At 37.6% G+C, this 15,418-nt stretch overlaps 1 protein-coding gene across 1 annotated transcript in view; it reads right to left on the minus strand.

The window, feature by feature from the left end:
- Positions 1-805: 805 nt before the first annotated feature.
- The window catches only part of KIAA0586 (KIAA0586 ortholog), a 72,404-nt gene continuing 57,791 nt past the window's right edge, over positions 806-15,418 (minus strand). The window contains exon 32 of the mRNA XM_085315071.1: positions 806-1,181. Within this exon, the coding sequence (XP_085171197.1) occupies positions 1,036-1,181 (146 nt within the window). The 3' untranslated portion in view covers positions 806-1,035. The remainder of the gene's footprint in view (positions 1,182-15,418) is intronic.

Here is a 15,418-nt window from a genome sequence, read left to right on the forward strand (position 1 = left end):
TTCAGAGATACTCCATTAAAACTTGGATTGGATAAGGAATAGAGCAAAAGCTGAGTTCGCCCTGCTTGGAAAAAATCTCCTTCCCTAGTTTTTTTCGCTTGGAATATGTCTGAATTCCTCTTATTTTGTGTAGATGCTGCCTGGGGCATACAATCCTACCTTCCTCCACAAGTCACTGCTGGACAGACCACACTGTCCTGACTGAAGCAATGAATGAATTAAGCAGTCCTTTGGAGAGCAGCAATGATGTGTTCACACGCTCTTGCTGTTAAATTATTACTATGGTACTTCTGACTACAGATTACTGGGCTTCCAAGGGTTGAGACTGTGGCAGCTAGATCCTTCTCATGAGAAGGAGGAATTTACATAAAACAAATGGAAGTAAATAATTTTATGGATACAATCTCTCATTCARACATGTTTCAAGATGGGAAAAAGTCTTCAAGGAAATAAACATCAAAATGCTGGCAAATTCTTATAATAGTTACAAAAATAAATGTGTCTTAAAACAATGTAAACACTGATGGTCTTTTTTACATACAATTTTGAGCTACCATCTTATTGTGCTAGCAGTCTTCTAAGGATGAACAAGCTCTGAAAGTATTTGAAAACAACAGTTTTCTTGCAAACCCTGGTTTCAAATATATTTTCCTCTGGCTCCACATTTTGACAGTACTGACACTATACTGAGCCAAGCATTTTTTTCTGACAGTATTTTACCACAGATTTAAATACAGATCATTTYTGTATTCATTTGTACATACAATAACTAGCCTTCACCTTTATTGACTTAAACTCACAATAATTCTGATAGAGTGGCATTTTATTTGTTTAAAAATATTTGTTACATTCACTAGCAGAATGATTGCCTAAATTTACAATCATAATCATTTCAAAGTTATACGGAAAAAAGTAGGAAATAAACAGTATTGAAAGATCAATATTTTCATGAAACTCCAGACTACTACACAAGGCATACAAAATGTACCAGTAATAAAATCTTCAGACAGTAACTATCAAATAAAGCCATAAGCTTTAAAATGTATCTGCCCCTGAAGAATCTGAATCCCCATATATACTGCTGATACTTCTAGTYTGATTATCTATATTCATGGAAGGCAGCTTCACTGACACCTTTGGTGCAGAAACATGTGAATTTAATTGCAGGACAGCATCCTCTCCTAAAACAAAAACAGAATAAAACACATTATTTACAGTCTATGACAACACATCATTTAACTATTTGATTCATCTCYATACTGTGTCACTTTATTGAAATATAAAGACATAAACACAGTTACTGTCCGAAATCAGCATATGACAATACCTTTGAGACAGAGTTCAGCGGGTGTTGTTTTACCCACCACAGTCCTCTTTATCAGATAATAAAATCTGAGAACATATAGTGTGGGTATTTACATACATACACATACACACACACACACATATATATGTATATATACACACAACACACACACACACACGTATATGTATCTCCAGTAGGCACAGAACTACCCCAAACGTGTACTGATGTTTTCCATGGAAAAGAAATGAGATATTGTGGATACTAATACTATTTTTAAACTCTATCCATATGTGCACATCCATTTGCATCTAATCATTAGAAAACATTAAGGTTTCTCTATAACACGTACCTACATACAATCATAAAAAGCAAAGTAATACAAGCTGAATCTATTGGCTGTATGTGTTGTGGAGAAAAGCACCCTACCAGCGATTCAGCTGCCCAAAACACAAACGAGAAGTTGCTTTATCCTTTCCTATTTTAAGGCTGTTTCTCCAACTTGCTTCCCTGACTGATGGGATATTGCTGCTTCCTTGAGGTTCATCCTCCCTTTTTTCACCCTACAACACCAGAGAAAATGCATCAAGCCTCCCCACAGGAGATGCAGCCTGCAGAACTTTATAAGCTGTGTTTATCTTCCACTAAGCCTGAGACAGCACCTCGACATTCTCCGTTCTTGCGGTCTTGGCCTTCTGGCTCTGCGCAGTGTGGGACTCTCCCGGGAACAAGCCCATGCACAGCCCAGCCATCTAGATAATTAAAACACCAGCTTCTCAATGGAAAAAGAAAAGTAGGCTTTCTTTCACCCCAGTTAATTATCTACTATGTCGCCRCAGCAGTAACCTGCTTTCATCTGACTTGTAGCAAAGCATACTTCAACTGACTAATTAAACAACAAAAGAACAACTGCTAAAATAAAATTTCCTCTGGTGTTTTTAATGCTAAAACAGTTAGCAAGTGCCTAGGAAGTCAAAAATAAATGGGGCCAAAAGACAGCAAATTCAGCACATGGAGTAACTTACGCCAGCTAAGCCTCTTGCGTCTCAGGAAGGCAGGGCTCCAGAGAGGTAGGAAGAGCACAATGACAATTTTTGTGTCCCCAGGGAATTTGCACATTACCCACCTGCTACAACCAGTTATGCACTTTGCAAGAATCAATGGCTACAGGTTCACTAGCCTGTGCTTACTATTTGTACAGCCTTCTTCGCTCCCTGCCCAAATCCCCTCTACAAAGCACAGCTGCCAAAGTTTGTGTGGCAAATATAACACACAATCAGAAAGAACATGCAAGAAATTTTGTATCTTCTGAATATTATTCAAAAGCACATTCATGGCAATACCACAAAGATGTGCAAATAACATGTGTGTTTTGTTTTTCCAGAAGTACTTCCACGAGCTTAGTCTGTAACCATGTCTGCATGATTAAAATAGGTTATTCAGAATGGGAACGGAAGAAAAACATACACGTTTATTTGGTTAGAAGTGAAGCTAACACACAGTAAAGATATAAATGTGTAATGCCCAAGGAAACACTGTAAATCACCCTAGACACCAAAGCAAACCATTGCATACTCTCTGACAYTGTGTAGTTTGATGCTATCGAAGCTTTACTTTGTTAATAATTTCCAGTCATGCCACACTCCATGATGTCATTGTTTCAACAGCTGTTTTCAGGTTTAAAAAAAGAAAAGGAAAAAAAAAAGAATATTTCCTGATCCCGAGGGTCTGTAGTAACTTCCCAAGTATTTGAATCTGGGGTGCTGAGAGACCATAGCATACCAGTCTACATTCTTCCTAACACATACTCTAATATATTTTACAGACAAGCTACAGTTCAACTTTCTGCTGGATATAAAACACTAAAAGCACAGGAAAATCAAACAAATAATTCCATCTACTTGCTCAACAGAAAAATTACGTGGTCCTCAATTATCCAATTATCCTTAAAGATCAGCTTTAAAAAAATCTAAAGTAAACACTTAAAAAAAAAAATACAGAAATCTGAAGTCTTGAACTTTGTTAGATACACAGAGAAAACACACAACCTAGATTTACAGCATTTTAACTGTAAAAATTTATGGATATCCTATTTCAGCTCCACAGATTTTGCTTCATGACCATAAGTTTCCAGGACAGGAGTCTGCTAGTCCTAGACCTCTAAATGGGCCCAAAGATGCAGCTATTAAGTTACTCTCACATCTGCTTAACCATTATCACCTCTTGCTTAGTCTAACTTCTGGCATGCACAGTGCATACATTTTATAAAACGCATTCATATATACATACAGAGATGTGTATGTGAATACATGCACGAATACAAGCACACGGGTTTAAATGCTTGTATTCATGCTCACRTATATGTTATAAAGCGTGCATATTTACTGATGCCTGCATCTGCCTTTGGCAGTTCATCATGATAGTGCTTGGATAGTCCTTGGCCAGCTCCTACTTTACCAATGCAATATTCCATTTTACTTYCCCCTCCCCCTGCATTAGAGAACAGCTCATAACCAATATTAAGAGGCTTTCTTCTTAAAGATTAAAACTCTCAGATACAAACATGCAAATAGCAGTGATGCTTATAATCTTTCGATATACAGTAAAAATGAAGTGGAAAATTCCATCATTCCATAAAGCAGTGCAGAGCAGGGAGACAGGTAGTCTTCACAGTTTTTTTCCCTCTTTAGAAGTTCTGGAAGTACTCAGAACAATTTTGCAATCATCTACTTAGCTGTATTTATAAAAATTTTCCTTGTTAAAATCCAATAAATGCAACTTGTGGCCTCAGCTGACCTCCATTTCTCCAAATTCGCTGTCACCGTCTAATAGAATACGTTCATATAAACTGTGAAAACTGACACCCTTAATAAGCGCATAAGGGTCCTTGACTGGTAGAAACTCAGCAATGACTGAAAACATCTTAGTGACCTGCTGATGGAAAAGGTCAGATTTCAGATTAGGAATTTTTCCTGTGCTTGGCAATCTATAACAAATTCATGTACAGTACTAAATTTCCAGATCTTTGTTTAACAGAAACATAAAAATTAATGGTGTGTCAACCACCCAGTGACCTGTGAAAAGAGTTTTTCTCTGAGAGGTACCGTCACACAGAGAGTATGCTATATACAAGTGTATTGTGAATGTGTGCCAAATGGAAAAGGAATTAAATACACTGAAGGGAGGTTTGGTTACTAATACCATATGGCAACAATAAGAACAAAGAAAAATGTTTAAACCTTTCTTTTTATTTTTTTTTCTATTTGGCAAAATAAAAAGACTAAACAAGTCTGATTTTTAAGCCAAATAAAAAACATGTGCTTTAGCTTCTTTAAGCCAGTGTCTGTACATTAAATAGAACTTCTATTTTTAATCTCTCAGGAGATAAGCCAGAACCATATCCTTGYTGGTGAAAAGAGCTATTTTTGTAGACATATGTGCCTCAAAAAATAGGGAGAGGTTTGAAGGATCAGGGCCCAGGTTATGGTATTAGTATAAAAGCATCATAATTACTGTAAATACYCAGGTATTATTTCCTAAAAATTAAAAACAATCATCACTCCTAGCAAGCCTCCCTCTATCCTCTCACAATCTAATGTAAAAAATAAAGCAGCTAACTTCTAGAGCAAGAATAAACTTCCAAGCATATGTAAAAACAATTCCAACACAATACTCTTATTCCCTTAACAGCAAGGGTTGATAGGCTTGGCTTGTTTCTTCCTCTGCCAGATTCCAGCTGCTTCATTTTGTTTATTACTAACTTCAAAGTTTCAAATGCTGTCCTGTCCCAACAAATAACTTCCCCCAGATGGCATTATCTCAAGTGCTCAGAGCACTGGGGATAGCACAGCACCTGCAGATCTGTAACTTAGCATCATAWAAAGCTCCAGATAAAGTGCCTTTAAAATTCTTTTTCTTTTGTCTATCATTCTCCCATTTTGCTTTTTTTTTTTTTGCTATCAAAAAAACCCCAGAACAAAAACAAAGAAGTTTTATATTTGAGACATAGATAGAAGAATCTTTAGCGGGGAAACAGAGAATTGTCAGAACTTCTTACAGTCATGTCTGTAAGTAGAAGAATACCTATGAGCCCAAAAGTGACCAAAACACCACCAACAGAAACACTCTACCTGCTCCTCTTACGTGTAAGTAAAGATGTAAGATACATATTTGGGCCAATGTGCGTCTGATCTGTGTCTCCATGGATATCTGTATGGCACCAAAAAAAAATCCACACATTTTAATATCTTGTTGTACAGACAAATTACCAAGTAAAAAAACACAAGAAGAAGCACCTTCCTGCAAATCAAAACTATTCCAGATTTGCTGGGCTAACACACATCAATAAGAAACAGCCGTATTTTGATACAAGCAACTTTGAAGTCTAAACTAAAAAGAGAAAATATACTGCAAGTCAGTCATGTTACTAATTATAAGGCACAGTACTTCCAGTTGAAATTCATGTCCAGCTATATAGCCCGTGCACTGTCTACATAATTCAATGCTTCTGGAATTTTATGGCTTATACAGTTGAAACTCGGTACGGTACMGAGTTAGCCTCCTGGTCTCAAGACAGTAAAGAATACAACATTCTCCGAAGTGAAATGGTCTTAACAGTTTCTCTAATAACCCTATCAATCAGAMAAATTTACTCCCCATTCACAAGACAGCACCTCCACTTTTCTATCCCGGGTCCATTTCCACCATCGATTCAGTGTGGAAGGTATGCACATTTATGTTATTATGGAAAAGGTGAAGCAGCAGTAAGTTCAAATTGTCCTCCTTTCGCATTCCCAGAAAAGAAGTAAAAATGTTTAAGCATCTGTGTTTTTTAGGGCAGGAACCCTTTCTCACAGTRTAAACGCATCGGTTAGCACAGGGCCCCAGACTCCAGGACAAACCTCTGGCTTCCACTGGGACAGAAATATGAAAAACAAGAGAAGATGATGCTCTGCAAATGCATGCAGTTCTAGCCCCGAAATCCAAAACCAGACCTGTCTATAACTACACTGGTTTCATGACAAACAGAAAATACTCCAGGCAAACTGAGACCAGATTCCTAGGGCTGAATTACATGAAAGGGATGGATTTACAATTAAAACACATCTGATTTTTTTTTTTTTTTTTTTTTTTTTTAAGAAATAGACTGACATCTGCAAGATTTGAGCCAGAAACATCTGGATTTAAAAGCATGAGTCTGCTGCTTGAGCTGAAAAAACACAATTCCATTCTCAAAGGCTTCAGCCAACTCATAAACCCCTGTAAGTGGGCTATAGCCACTAAAAARTCAGAAAACTATTTAGGATGAGTTTAATTAAAGTTTTGACCTAAGCTTTTCACACAGCATAACTTACTTACAGAAACTCTCCACACAAACACATAGAAAATAAACATGCATTTCCACACGGTTTTCTTTTTTTGTTGGTTTGTTTAAAGCCTAATACATATCTAAGCTATAAATATTTTTGAAAAGAAAATAAATTCAGATCTCAAGTCAGTAAAGGAGTGTGCGACATAGGCTAAGCAGCTAACAAAATTTTCAAAGCAGGATGCTTGAAAATGATTTTTCCTCCTCTCAAGCCCGAGTTCAAGGTTCAGTGGTTTTCCAAAACATGTTATATTCCCAGCAATAACAACACTAAACAGATCAAATATTAGAAATAAATAAAATGAACTAGAACTAGATTTTTCAAAATCCTAATGCAGTTTTAAGAGAACTGTAGGGAAGAGCAAACAGAAAGTAGCTCCAAAAACACGTAGAAACAAGATTGCAGAGTTTGCTAAATAAATATTTCCTTTCAGTGACTGAAATCTCCCCTGCCCCTTTAGGTCTGGTGCATCTTGCTCTGTAGTCTTTCTCATTGCCTAACAATCCAGTTCCCTGGCCACGCTGCTTCCTGTTGCTTCCCAGAAAAATCGCTTCCAAAAGATGTGCAACGATATTTCCAAAGAGCTACAATAATTATTAATACTGAGAAGACACAGTTGAAGTCCATTCGAATGCTCCTTCCAGAAACCCGTGATTTTTCAAATGTGAATTGCTTGTTTCTTGTTTGCAACTGTTTTCCCTGAGAGAAATTAGAGGAGGAGTCCGCAGTGAACCTTGAAGCAGCAGGTTTTATTTGAAATTAAGGCCAATGAGCAAATAGCAGAAGGAGCTGGCCTGCTACTGGCCCAGAATCCCTGAAAAACAGCAGGAAAATGTGCAACTTGTGCAAGGAGGTGTGGGGGGGTGGAGGAGTTACCAGCCAACAACCATCTGAAAATGCACAAGACACTGCCTGGGGAAAGAGTTGGTGGAAATCAGGAGAATCTGACAGGTGATAATTAGAAAACTGCATGTCTCATTTATTTAATATTTCTTCTAATTTCTAATCATTCGGTAAAAACAAATACCTCCTACATATCAGTCATCATCTTATTTTCTGCAAAATCTAACAGGCAGGTGGATAGGAAGGCAATTTTAAAGTATAGTTGTATAAAACTATAGTATTTAGCTTTGTCAATCACATCTTCATGTGTGGGGGTCCAAAGGACATTTTACTGTCAGCATCTGAAGCAAAATAAAGAAACTCAAAAAGAAAATGGACTCAAGTGATCAACAGCAGGAATTCACAGGCAATTCTAGTATAATGAAATTATGCAGACTTCCCTCAAGACGCAGAACCATTCACTACAACCCTAGTAGTAGGACTAGCTCCACCGGGACCTTGCATCTTTACATAATAATTGCAGTAATACTATCTCCAACTTATTACATTTTACCACAGTGCTAGACATTATAGCACGCATATCCTATGAGTGGCAAGTACAAATCAAAGCATCTTTTTAGTTCTTGTTTTCATTTTAAGAATGATCATGTTTTCATTTTAAGAATAATCAAACAGTAATTTCCACAAGTAATTAAAGTTGAATAAACAAATTCAATAACGTTTCAGGCTTACAATGGGCTTGAAAGCAAAGATCTTTCCAATTCACACTTAAAATGAAGATGAGTGCAAGTGAGACACCTCCCTAAGTAAACGATGTTATTTTCTAAGATGATATACCGGCCAGGAAATGTATTAGATTAATCTAGAGTCCCTCCCTGCCTGAGAATAGATCTGCTCAGATCTATTTGCCCTGTGCAGTGAAATTATCAACAATATGATGGCTACTATACAGTTTTTGATGCGCGGTTGTCCATACTACTTGGGGAGCACATAATTTGCGACGAACAACAATCTCTACTTATCAGAGATGCACAGCATGTTGTGGATCAAGACTGAGCATGTACCTGTAGTGAAGTTTGCACTGCACCTGCTTACTAAGCATCATGTGCTATCCGGCCCTATTAACTCCTCAGCTGCAGGACTATTAAAAAAAAATTTGTTAGGGATGTAAGAGAACAACATTCAGAGAATCAACGTAAGTAGTTACAAGCTACTTAATATCCCTCAAGAGTGTGATGGGAGACCTTGGTGCAGCTGCATCTCAAAGAGAGGAGAGATTTCCTGGGCTCCATCCTCTCCAGCCATAACAGCAATCCTCATCCAGGTTAAAATGAAGGCTTTGGGATGGACAACGGGAAGAAAAGGGAAAGTTTTCTCAACTGCGCTGCCCTTCGAGCAGCACTGGAGAGCAGGATTTGCTCGCTGCAAGTCACTGTTCACATATAACGAAGTCACTAAATATATTCCTATAATAATATTTAAGAAAGATACTCTCAGAATCAAAAACCATTCAATTAACAAGTGTTTTTCTTGCTACCACAAACGAGAGATAAAATTTCTCTATTCTGAATACTTAAATATTCACAAGACGCTATGTATTTGTTCTGATGATTTTTACTTAAATTCTTCCAAGCTCATGGGATTCTCCATATGGAAACAGTTTGCCAAGATGCCTATTACTGTATATCCATTTCAAAAATCTGCCATGTTAAAATACCTTTACTTCTAGCACAACTATGCAATTTTTGTAACTACACTTTTTTAAAGGAATATTATGAATGTTTTCCCCAGGAAAAACAAAAAAAAAAAAAAACAAAAAGCAGAACAAACCCAGCCCTACAAARTTAGCATTTTTCAGTGATACACTCTAATAAACACTAGGACATTTCTACATATGTTTCTAGCACACATCTTGATAATCTTGTTAAAAAGCAACTCTAAGAAACATAAGGCGGCAAATAACATCTCTATTAGGTTAGAAAGGATACAGTAGTAGTATACATACATAAGCTTACATTAAAAAATGGAAAACACAAAATGTCTTTATAGGTGGGTCCAAGGACAGACAGCTAATTCGTAAATATTCAGATCCTGTTCTGCCAAAGACCCTCCTAAGCCTTCACTTGAAGAAAGTACCCAATGTACCGAACATAATGACAAGTAACACTATCTCTACAATATAATGCCTGGAACCACAGACTTGGAAAGTTCTGATAGCAACTGTGTGATTTATGCTGAACTATTTTAAAGTTGGTTAAAATCAAAGATGTTTAAACTTTGTGCAACAGAGGTAAGTGGTCTTCYTTGGGAAAATAGGGGRRAAAAAAAAGAGCAAAGAACCTTAGTGTGTTATATGGKAAAAGTAAAAAAATAATTCCTTTGTAATACTTGGGTGACTGACTGTAAGAGAACACACAGATAGCTCTAAATATTCAATAGAGTCAATGAACTGCAGAAACATTTCTTGCTTAAATACTGTTATTACTCTACATCTATGCTACCTCTTTAGCCTGCCACATCACCTTCTTAATTATCCCTTACGCACATCGCATATTCAAATATGACACACACTTCCGTCTCTACTGACTGCTATAAAAAGCAAGGAAAACCCTGCAAGCCTCCACTCTCAGCACCACCATGACTCTCGAAGGTTTCATTACTACCAGTGGTTCCCAAACAGCTACAGTAAAACCAACAAATATAGTCAGCAACGTAGGAGCTGCTCTGCACAAATCTTTSAGCAGCAGTCGAGTAGTGCCTTTTGAGACACTGAACATGCTCCTTTACACAAGGTTCTCATCGGGCCAGATGAGACACAAGCAGAAACTTTGAAGAAGCCAGCTGCACAAGCTTCTGGTAACAACCCTTTTTAGCATCTCGTGTTAACTTACTTACAACAGCATTGCAGCTCTTTGTCATTCATCTTCCTTGACCAAACCATTGGTGCCAAACTTGGTTAGCGCTTGGTTCATCAATAGCTTRCCTCATCGTCTTGGGCCACGGTCAGGCTGAACGTAGCTTGTAAGCAGTCTGAATAAAACTCATTTATTAGTTGTCTGAGTTTAAGTATTTCTGGCTACAATATAGGGAAAATCTGCCCTGGAAAGCATGGTGAATAAAGCAAGCGTGTGTGGGAGCAGCTTCCTTGCAGAAGGGCAGGCTCCTGTGTGCTGACAAGACACAACTTGTGCAGCACAACTGCAGTGACTCCTGGTTCTGCTCCCTGCTCCACAGCACATATGGGATCTCCTGAATTCGGAGATTTTATAGGTTCCTTASGAAGGGCCAGCCTATGACATTACTACGGTGTAAATCATTAGCACAGTACACTGAGTCCCCTTGACCAAATGCAAGCTAATTATGGAATGCTTCTTGAGAAAGCAAATGAAGGATCAGGTCTAACTTAGTTATACATGTATGTCAGGTGTGTGTGAGTCTATACAAAATCTTAACATTGAACAGAATCATATATAAATCATTTTGTCCATAGGTAATTGTTACTCATTGTTGTAAACTAAGATTGTTTAATTATTTAAGTTTTAAAGTGTCTTGTGGAATTTAAAGGCTCTCCAGTATTCTACTTGAAGCAAATTCATACACATTATATACACGCACACACACACACGCACTCCTAAATTCGGGATATCTCTGCAAGTATTGGATAAATCAATCTCCTTTCTTGCAGTTTCTACATAGAATCAAAGAAACAGCAGAGATTTTAAGTGGATTATCCACTATTTTCTTCTTCTCTCTCTCTCTCTYTTTCCCTCTTTCATATAAGGCCTACACATGAAAGAACTCACTCCAGAATATATTTAAAATTCAACACACAAAAAAAAATTGGGAATAAACTTGTCCATATCATTTTTCTGTCACTGTGAGTTATATGGCTCTGAGACCTCCGTAAGACCAGAAGAAAATAAGCACTTAAAGCTTATCTTTCTTCATGCAACATTTGAACATCACTGTTACTTGACGCAATGTTGTTGGGGTGAGGCGGATGTTAACCTTCAAGAGAGAGAATGTACATGCTGCAAGATCCCTCAGRACAGGATCATCTCCTATAATCTAAGAAGCTTGGCAGAAACGAGCCTCGATCATGCCTGGTACCTCTCAACGCTTCTGTAACGCAAACCATAATATAGTCTTACTGCCCAAACTGTAATATAGTCTTCCTGTCCAGGTTACAGAGTGAGCTATCCAGTCCTTCCCTGCTCCTTTAAAAAAGAGAAATACAAAGATTAATGCAGACTCATTGTTCATTGCTCTGTATTTTTATATTGCTGTTTTGAAAATGAGGCACAGTAGTAGCCAAAGCGTAATATTATTGACATAGCCTACATTTATCAGGCACAGAAAGTTCCTTGTGCTAGGCTGAAAACGCATTCTAAATCTGATAAGAAAAATTCCCATTAAGAATCATTTGCTTGTTTAATTTTCATTTATTGAGCTTTAATATACCATAGCCAGTGAACTGAAAGTTAATAATAACAACAGCRCCTTAACTACGCAGTCCTTGTTTTGTACTCATTAATGTTTTAGAAGAACACATAACTGCCTCTAGATACAGGAAGCTGCTGGAAAATAAAACTAACCAATCACATAAACTAAAACAAGAGCTTGAAAGAATTTTTTGTTGAATGCARAGTTCAACAAAAATGTATTCTGTTCACTGTACACACGACACCAATGGGAATAAGAGCCAGTTCAAGTTCTAAGTTACCATTACTTGGGTAATAGTTTCAAGCTGCAAGGCACAGCTGTATAGGCCCAGCCAGACAGGCTATCACAGCAATGCTTTGATAGCATGGGGCCCTTAAGTGTCAGGATATAGAAAAGGCAGCAGTTGTTGGCTGTGAAAACAGTCTGATACAAACCAGATGGGGACTTACTTGATGGGCAACACAAAGGAAAACAATTGGCTCATTCAACAAAGTCAGGCCACTGCCCCAGAGAATTAACAGAAGACAATAACAGTCAACCGGAGTTGATGCAAACAAGAAACAGCCATGTGGTCATGGTTTAAGGAATTGTTTCTCCTCAGACTAAACATAAAGTTTTGATTTCTAATTCTTATATTCATTAATTTCAGTCTAGTTTACAAGCCCTCTCTTCCTCCAAAGTTTTCCGTGTAATTCATTTATGCAACACCGGTTTTCACGCACCTACTTAAGCAAGAAAAAAAATTATACGACAAAGAAGGCTATATTAATCTAATGTTTCCTGAGGAATGCCAAGACCACAGACAACTTTCTGAACTGTGTCAGACCAACAATACAGACGCCTGGCACACAATGTGTTATTGGACGTGCTAACTCTGAAATATTTGCATGAATATGGCAGTATACTTACTGATACTTTTTCATCTTAAATGAGTAAAACCAAATAGTCACAAGCTAAGTTCCTGGAGCACAATGCCTTCCAGTTTTGTACAGAGATTATCAGGGTTTTTAGTTTTCTTTTCTTATTTGGGGAGTTTTGGGGGGTTTTTTACTTTTTTGGAAGTAGACTTCAGATCAATTATGTACATAGTCTTGTTTGTTGGGTTACAGTTAAAAATCTATTAAAATAGCTATTATCAAACTGTTTTGGAATAATAACCAAGAATTGGCTATTTCTGTTGTAACTCAAAAAATCCCCAATACATTCATTTTTAGAAGCATGGCTTGTAGAAGATTATGGTCCAAAATCTTAATTGCTCTTGCTGTTTTATTACAGGAAATATAAAAGTGACATGTGCAAAGGTATTTTGATTACAAATTACTTACAGAGATTGCACAATAAGTCAGACCTCTATGGGCCTTCTGCAATTTCACTCTCAGACTAGAAACATCTGAACTTGCCTTTCATACACTTCGAAACATTCACCCACGCAAGCTCTACCCTGCAGCGATCTACAYGAGTGCATGGACAGCACACAGTGAAAGTCAGTCCTGTACTCAGGATAGCTGTAGTGTATCTACAAATGCAGTGATGTGCTAACATCCTGGAAGCCTTGTGGACTCGCATGGTCCTGGGATCAGTCAACCTCAGCCCAACACAGCACATTCCTTGAGCTTCCCTGCTTCCGGAGGCTGCTTGATCATCAGTTCAAGGATTTTTGAACTATTAGTGTTGCATGATGTAAACACATCCTAAATTTGGACCTATGTTGGGTAGACATGGAGCCTGCTCTTCTCTATAAGTGCTTCACTTTCCAAGTGGACTTGCAAAAAGGAGCCGAGTTAAAGACCTGAATGTGTGGCTCGCTTTTAACAGCCACAGCACCAGACAGAAAGAGCTAGAAAGTTTGCCCTAGAAGAAAGAAAAAGACCTCCTGAACTAATGAATTACGGAGTCAGGGCCTGTCTTCTTAACTGGTTCCAGTTTTTAGCTGCTGGGGTACTCAAGCTCGTGAACATGGTTTTACCTGRAAAAAAGAACTAAAATGCAGCCTTGGGTGCATTCAAAAAACTACCACACATGRTAGGTAGAAAAGCAAGGTTTTGCATCAGTTTCCTGCCCTAAGCACACAGGGCCAATGCTCTAAGAAAGCAGTTGTGTGCTGCACTCTGTCTGAGCTAAAACATCTCATCAGCAGAATCAAGAGGCTTATTTCCAAAAGCAGAGCCAAATTCTTCAAACCTCCAATGAAGGGGCGGGTTGTTGCRTTGTAACAGAGAGGGTTTTGCCTGCAGCACTGCTATTATTCATTTTTCACATCATATATATCAAGGTCAGAACACACGTTTTCTACATAGCCAAAATTTTGGTTTGAGGCTCCTCACTAGGTCATTTCTAGAAGATTAAATCTTCAGGACAGAACGGCCTTTATCAGGCCTTAGCCTCTGAGCCACCCAATGTCTTAGCCTTACGTTTAAAACGAGATGAGAAAGGAGCAAAAATCTCTTCAAACTCCAGCTCTGCCTGCTTAGGAAACGTCCAGTGGTTCCAGCTCTTGTAGAAACAGCTTCAGACAACTTTGGTCAGACAACATATCCAGAAAGGACTGCATCTAAAGGTCAGGGGGAAGGCATGGACCGACTGTCCACTAAAGCGAGTACTCTCAACAGGAAATTATTCCCTCTCCTTCTTTTCTTTTCTCTTTCTTTCTTTTTCTTTTCTTTTTTTTTTTTTTTTTTTTTTTTTTTTTTTTTTTTTTAATCCGGAAGGAAGCTTCATCTTCAGAAATGAGCATTCCCTGTGCAATCTTGCCCTTTGCATGTCTCCAGGATCAGTTCCAATTACTGAAATAGGCAACACGTACTTTGAAGAAGTTAATCATGTATTTACACTGTAACTCAAACTAGTAAATATTTCTCATTTATAATTTTGATTTACATAACAGGGCACAATGGCAGCTGTTAAGTAAATAATTTTCTCAAGATCTGTAATTATGGTTTTAGGAATATAAAAACAAACAAAAAAAAAAACCCAGAAAATTAAGCAACTGCCAACAAATTCCAAGCTTTTTACTACTTTTGAAGATACAATGACCTGACAAGGGATAAAAACTGCAGCAGCCACACTGTCTTTAAACAAATAAAACTCTGCCTAAGTCTTGCAGTATGTACAGTGCCTAAAACCAAGCCATACTATGCAACCTTGAGATTATTACTTTACTGTAATAACTTGAGTAGGGTTGGAGGTCAATAGGTTAGCCCATATTAAGTCTAACCTGCTTTGATTGTATAATTTTGAGCCAAAACATAAATGTAATTCTAACAGACTATGTGTGGCCTGTGAGATAAACATTTTTATTGTTTGCATATGGTTGATGATTTATTATTTTGTATTAAAACTACATGTCTATCTGAGATTAAAAGGGAAAAGAGTGAATAGAAAGTCAAAGTCATGCCACACAAAAGAGAAACAGTTACCTCCCTGTAGCCAAAGAATTGTTTAGAATTGTGCTTAAAAGCAG

The sequence above is a fragment of the Rhea americana genome, unplaced genomic scaffold, assembly GCF_003343005.1.
Source record: "Rhea americana isolate MKP2758 unplaced genomic scaffold, rheAme1 scaffold_42, whole genome shotgun sequence".
In the NCBI taxonomy this organism is placed as follows: domain Eukaryota; kingdom Metazoa; phylum Chordata; class Aves; order Rheiformes; family Rheidae; genus Rhea; species Rhea americana.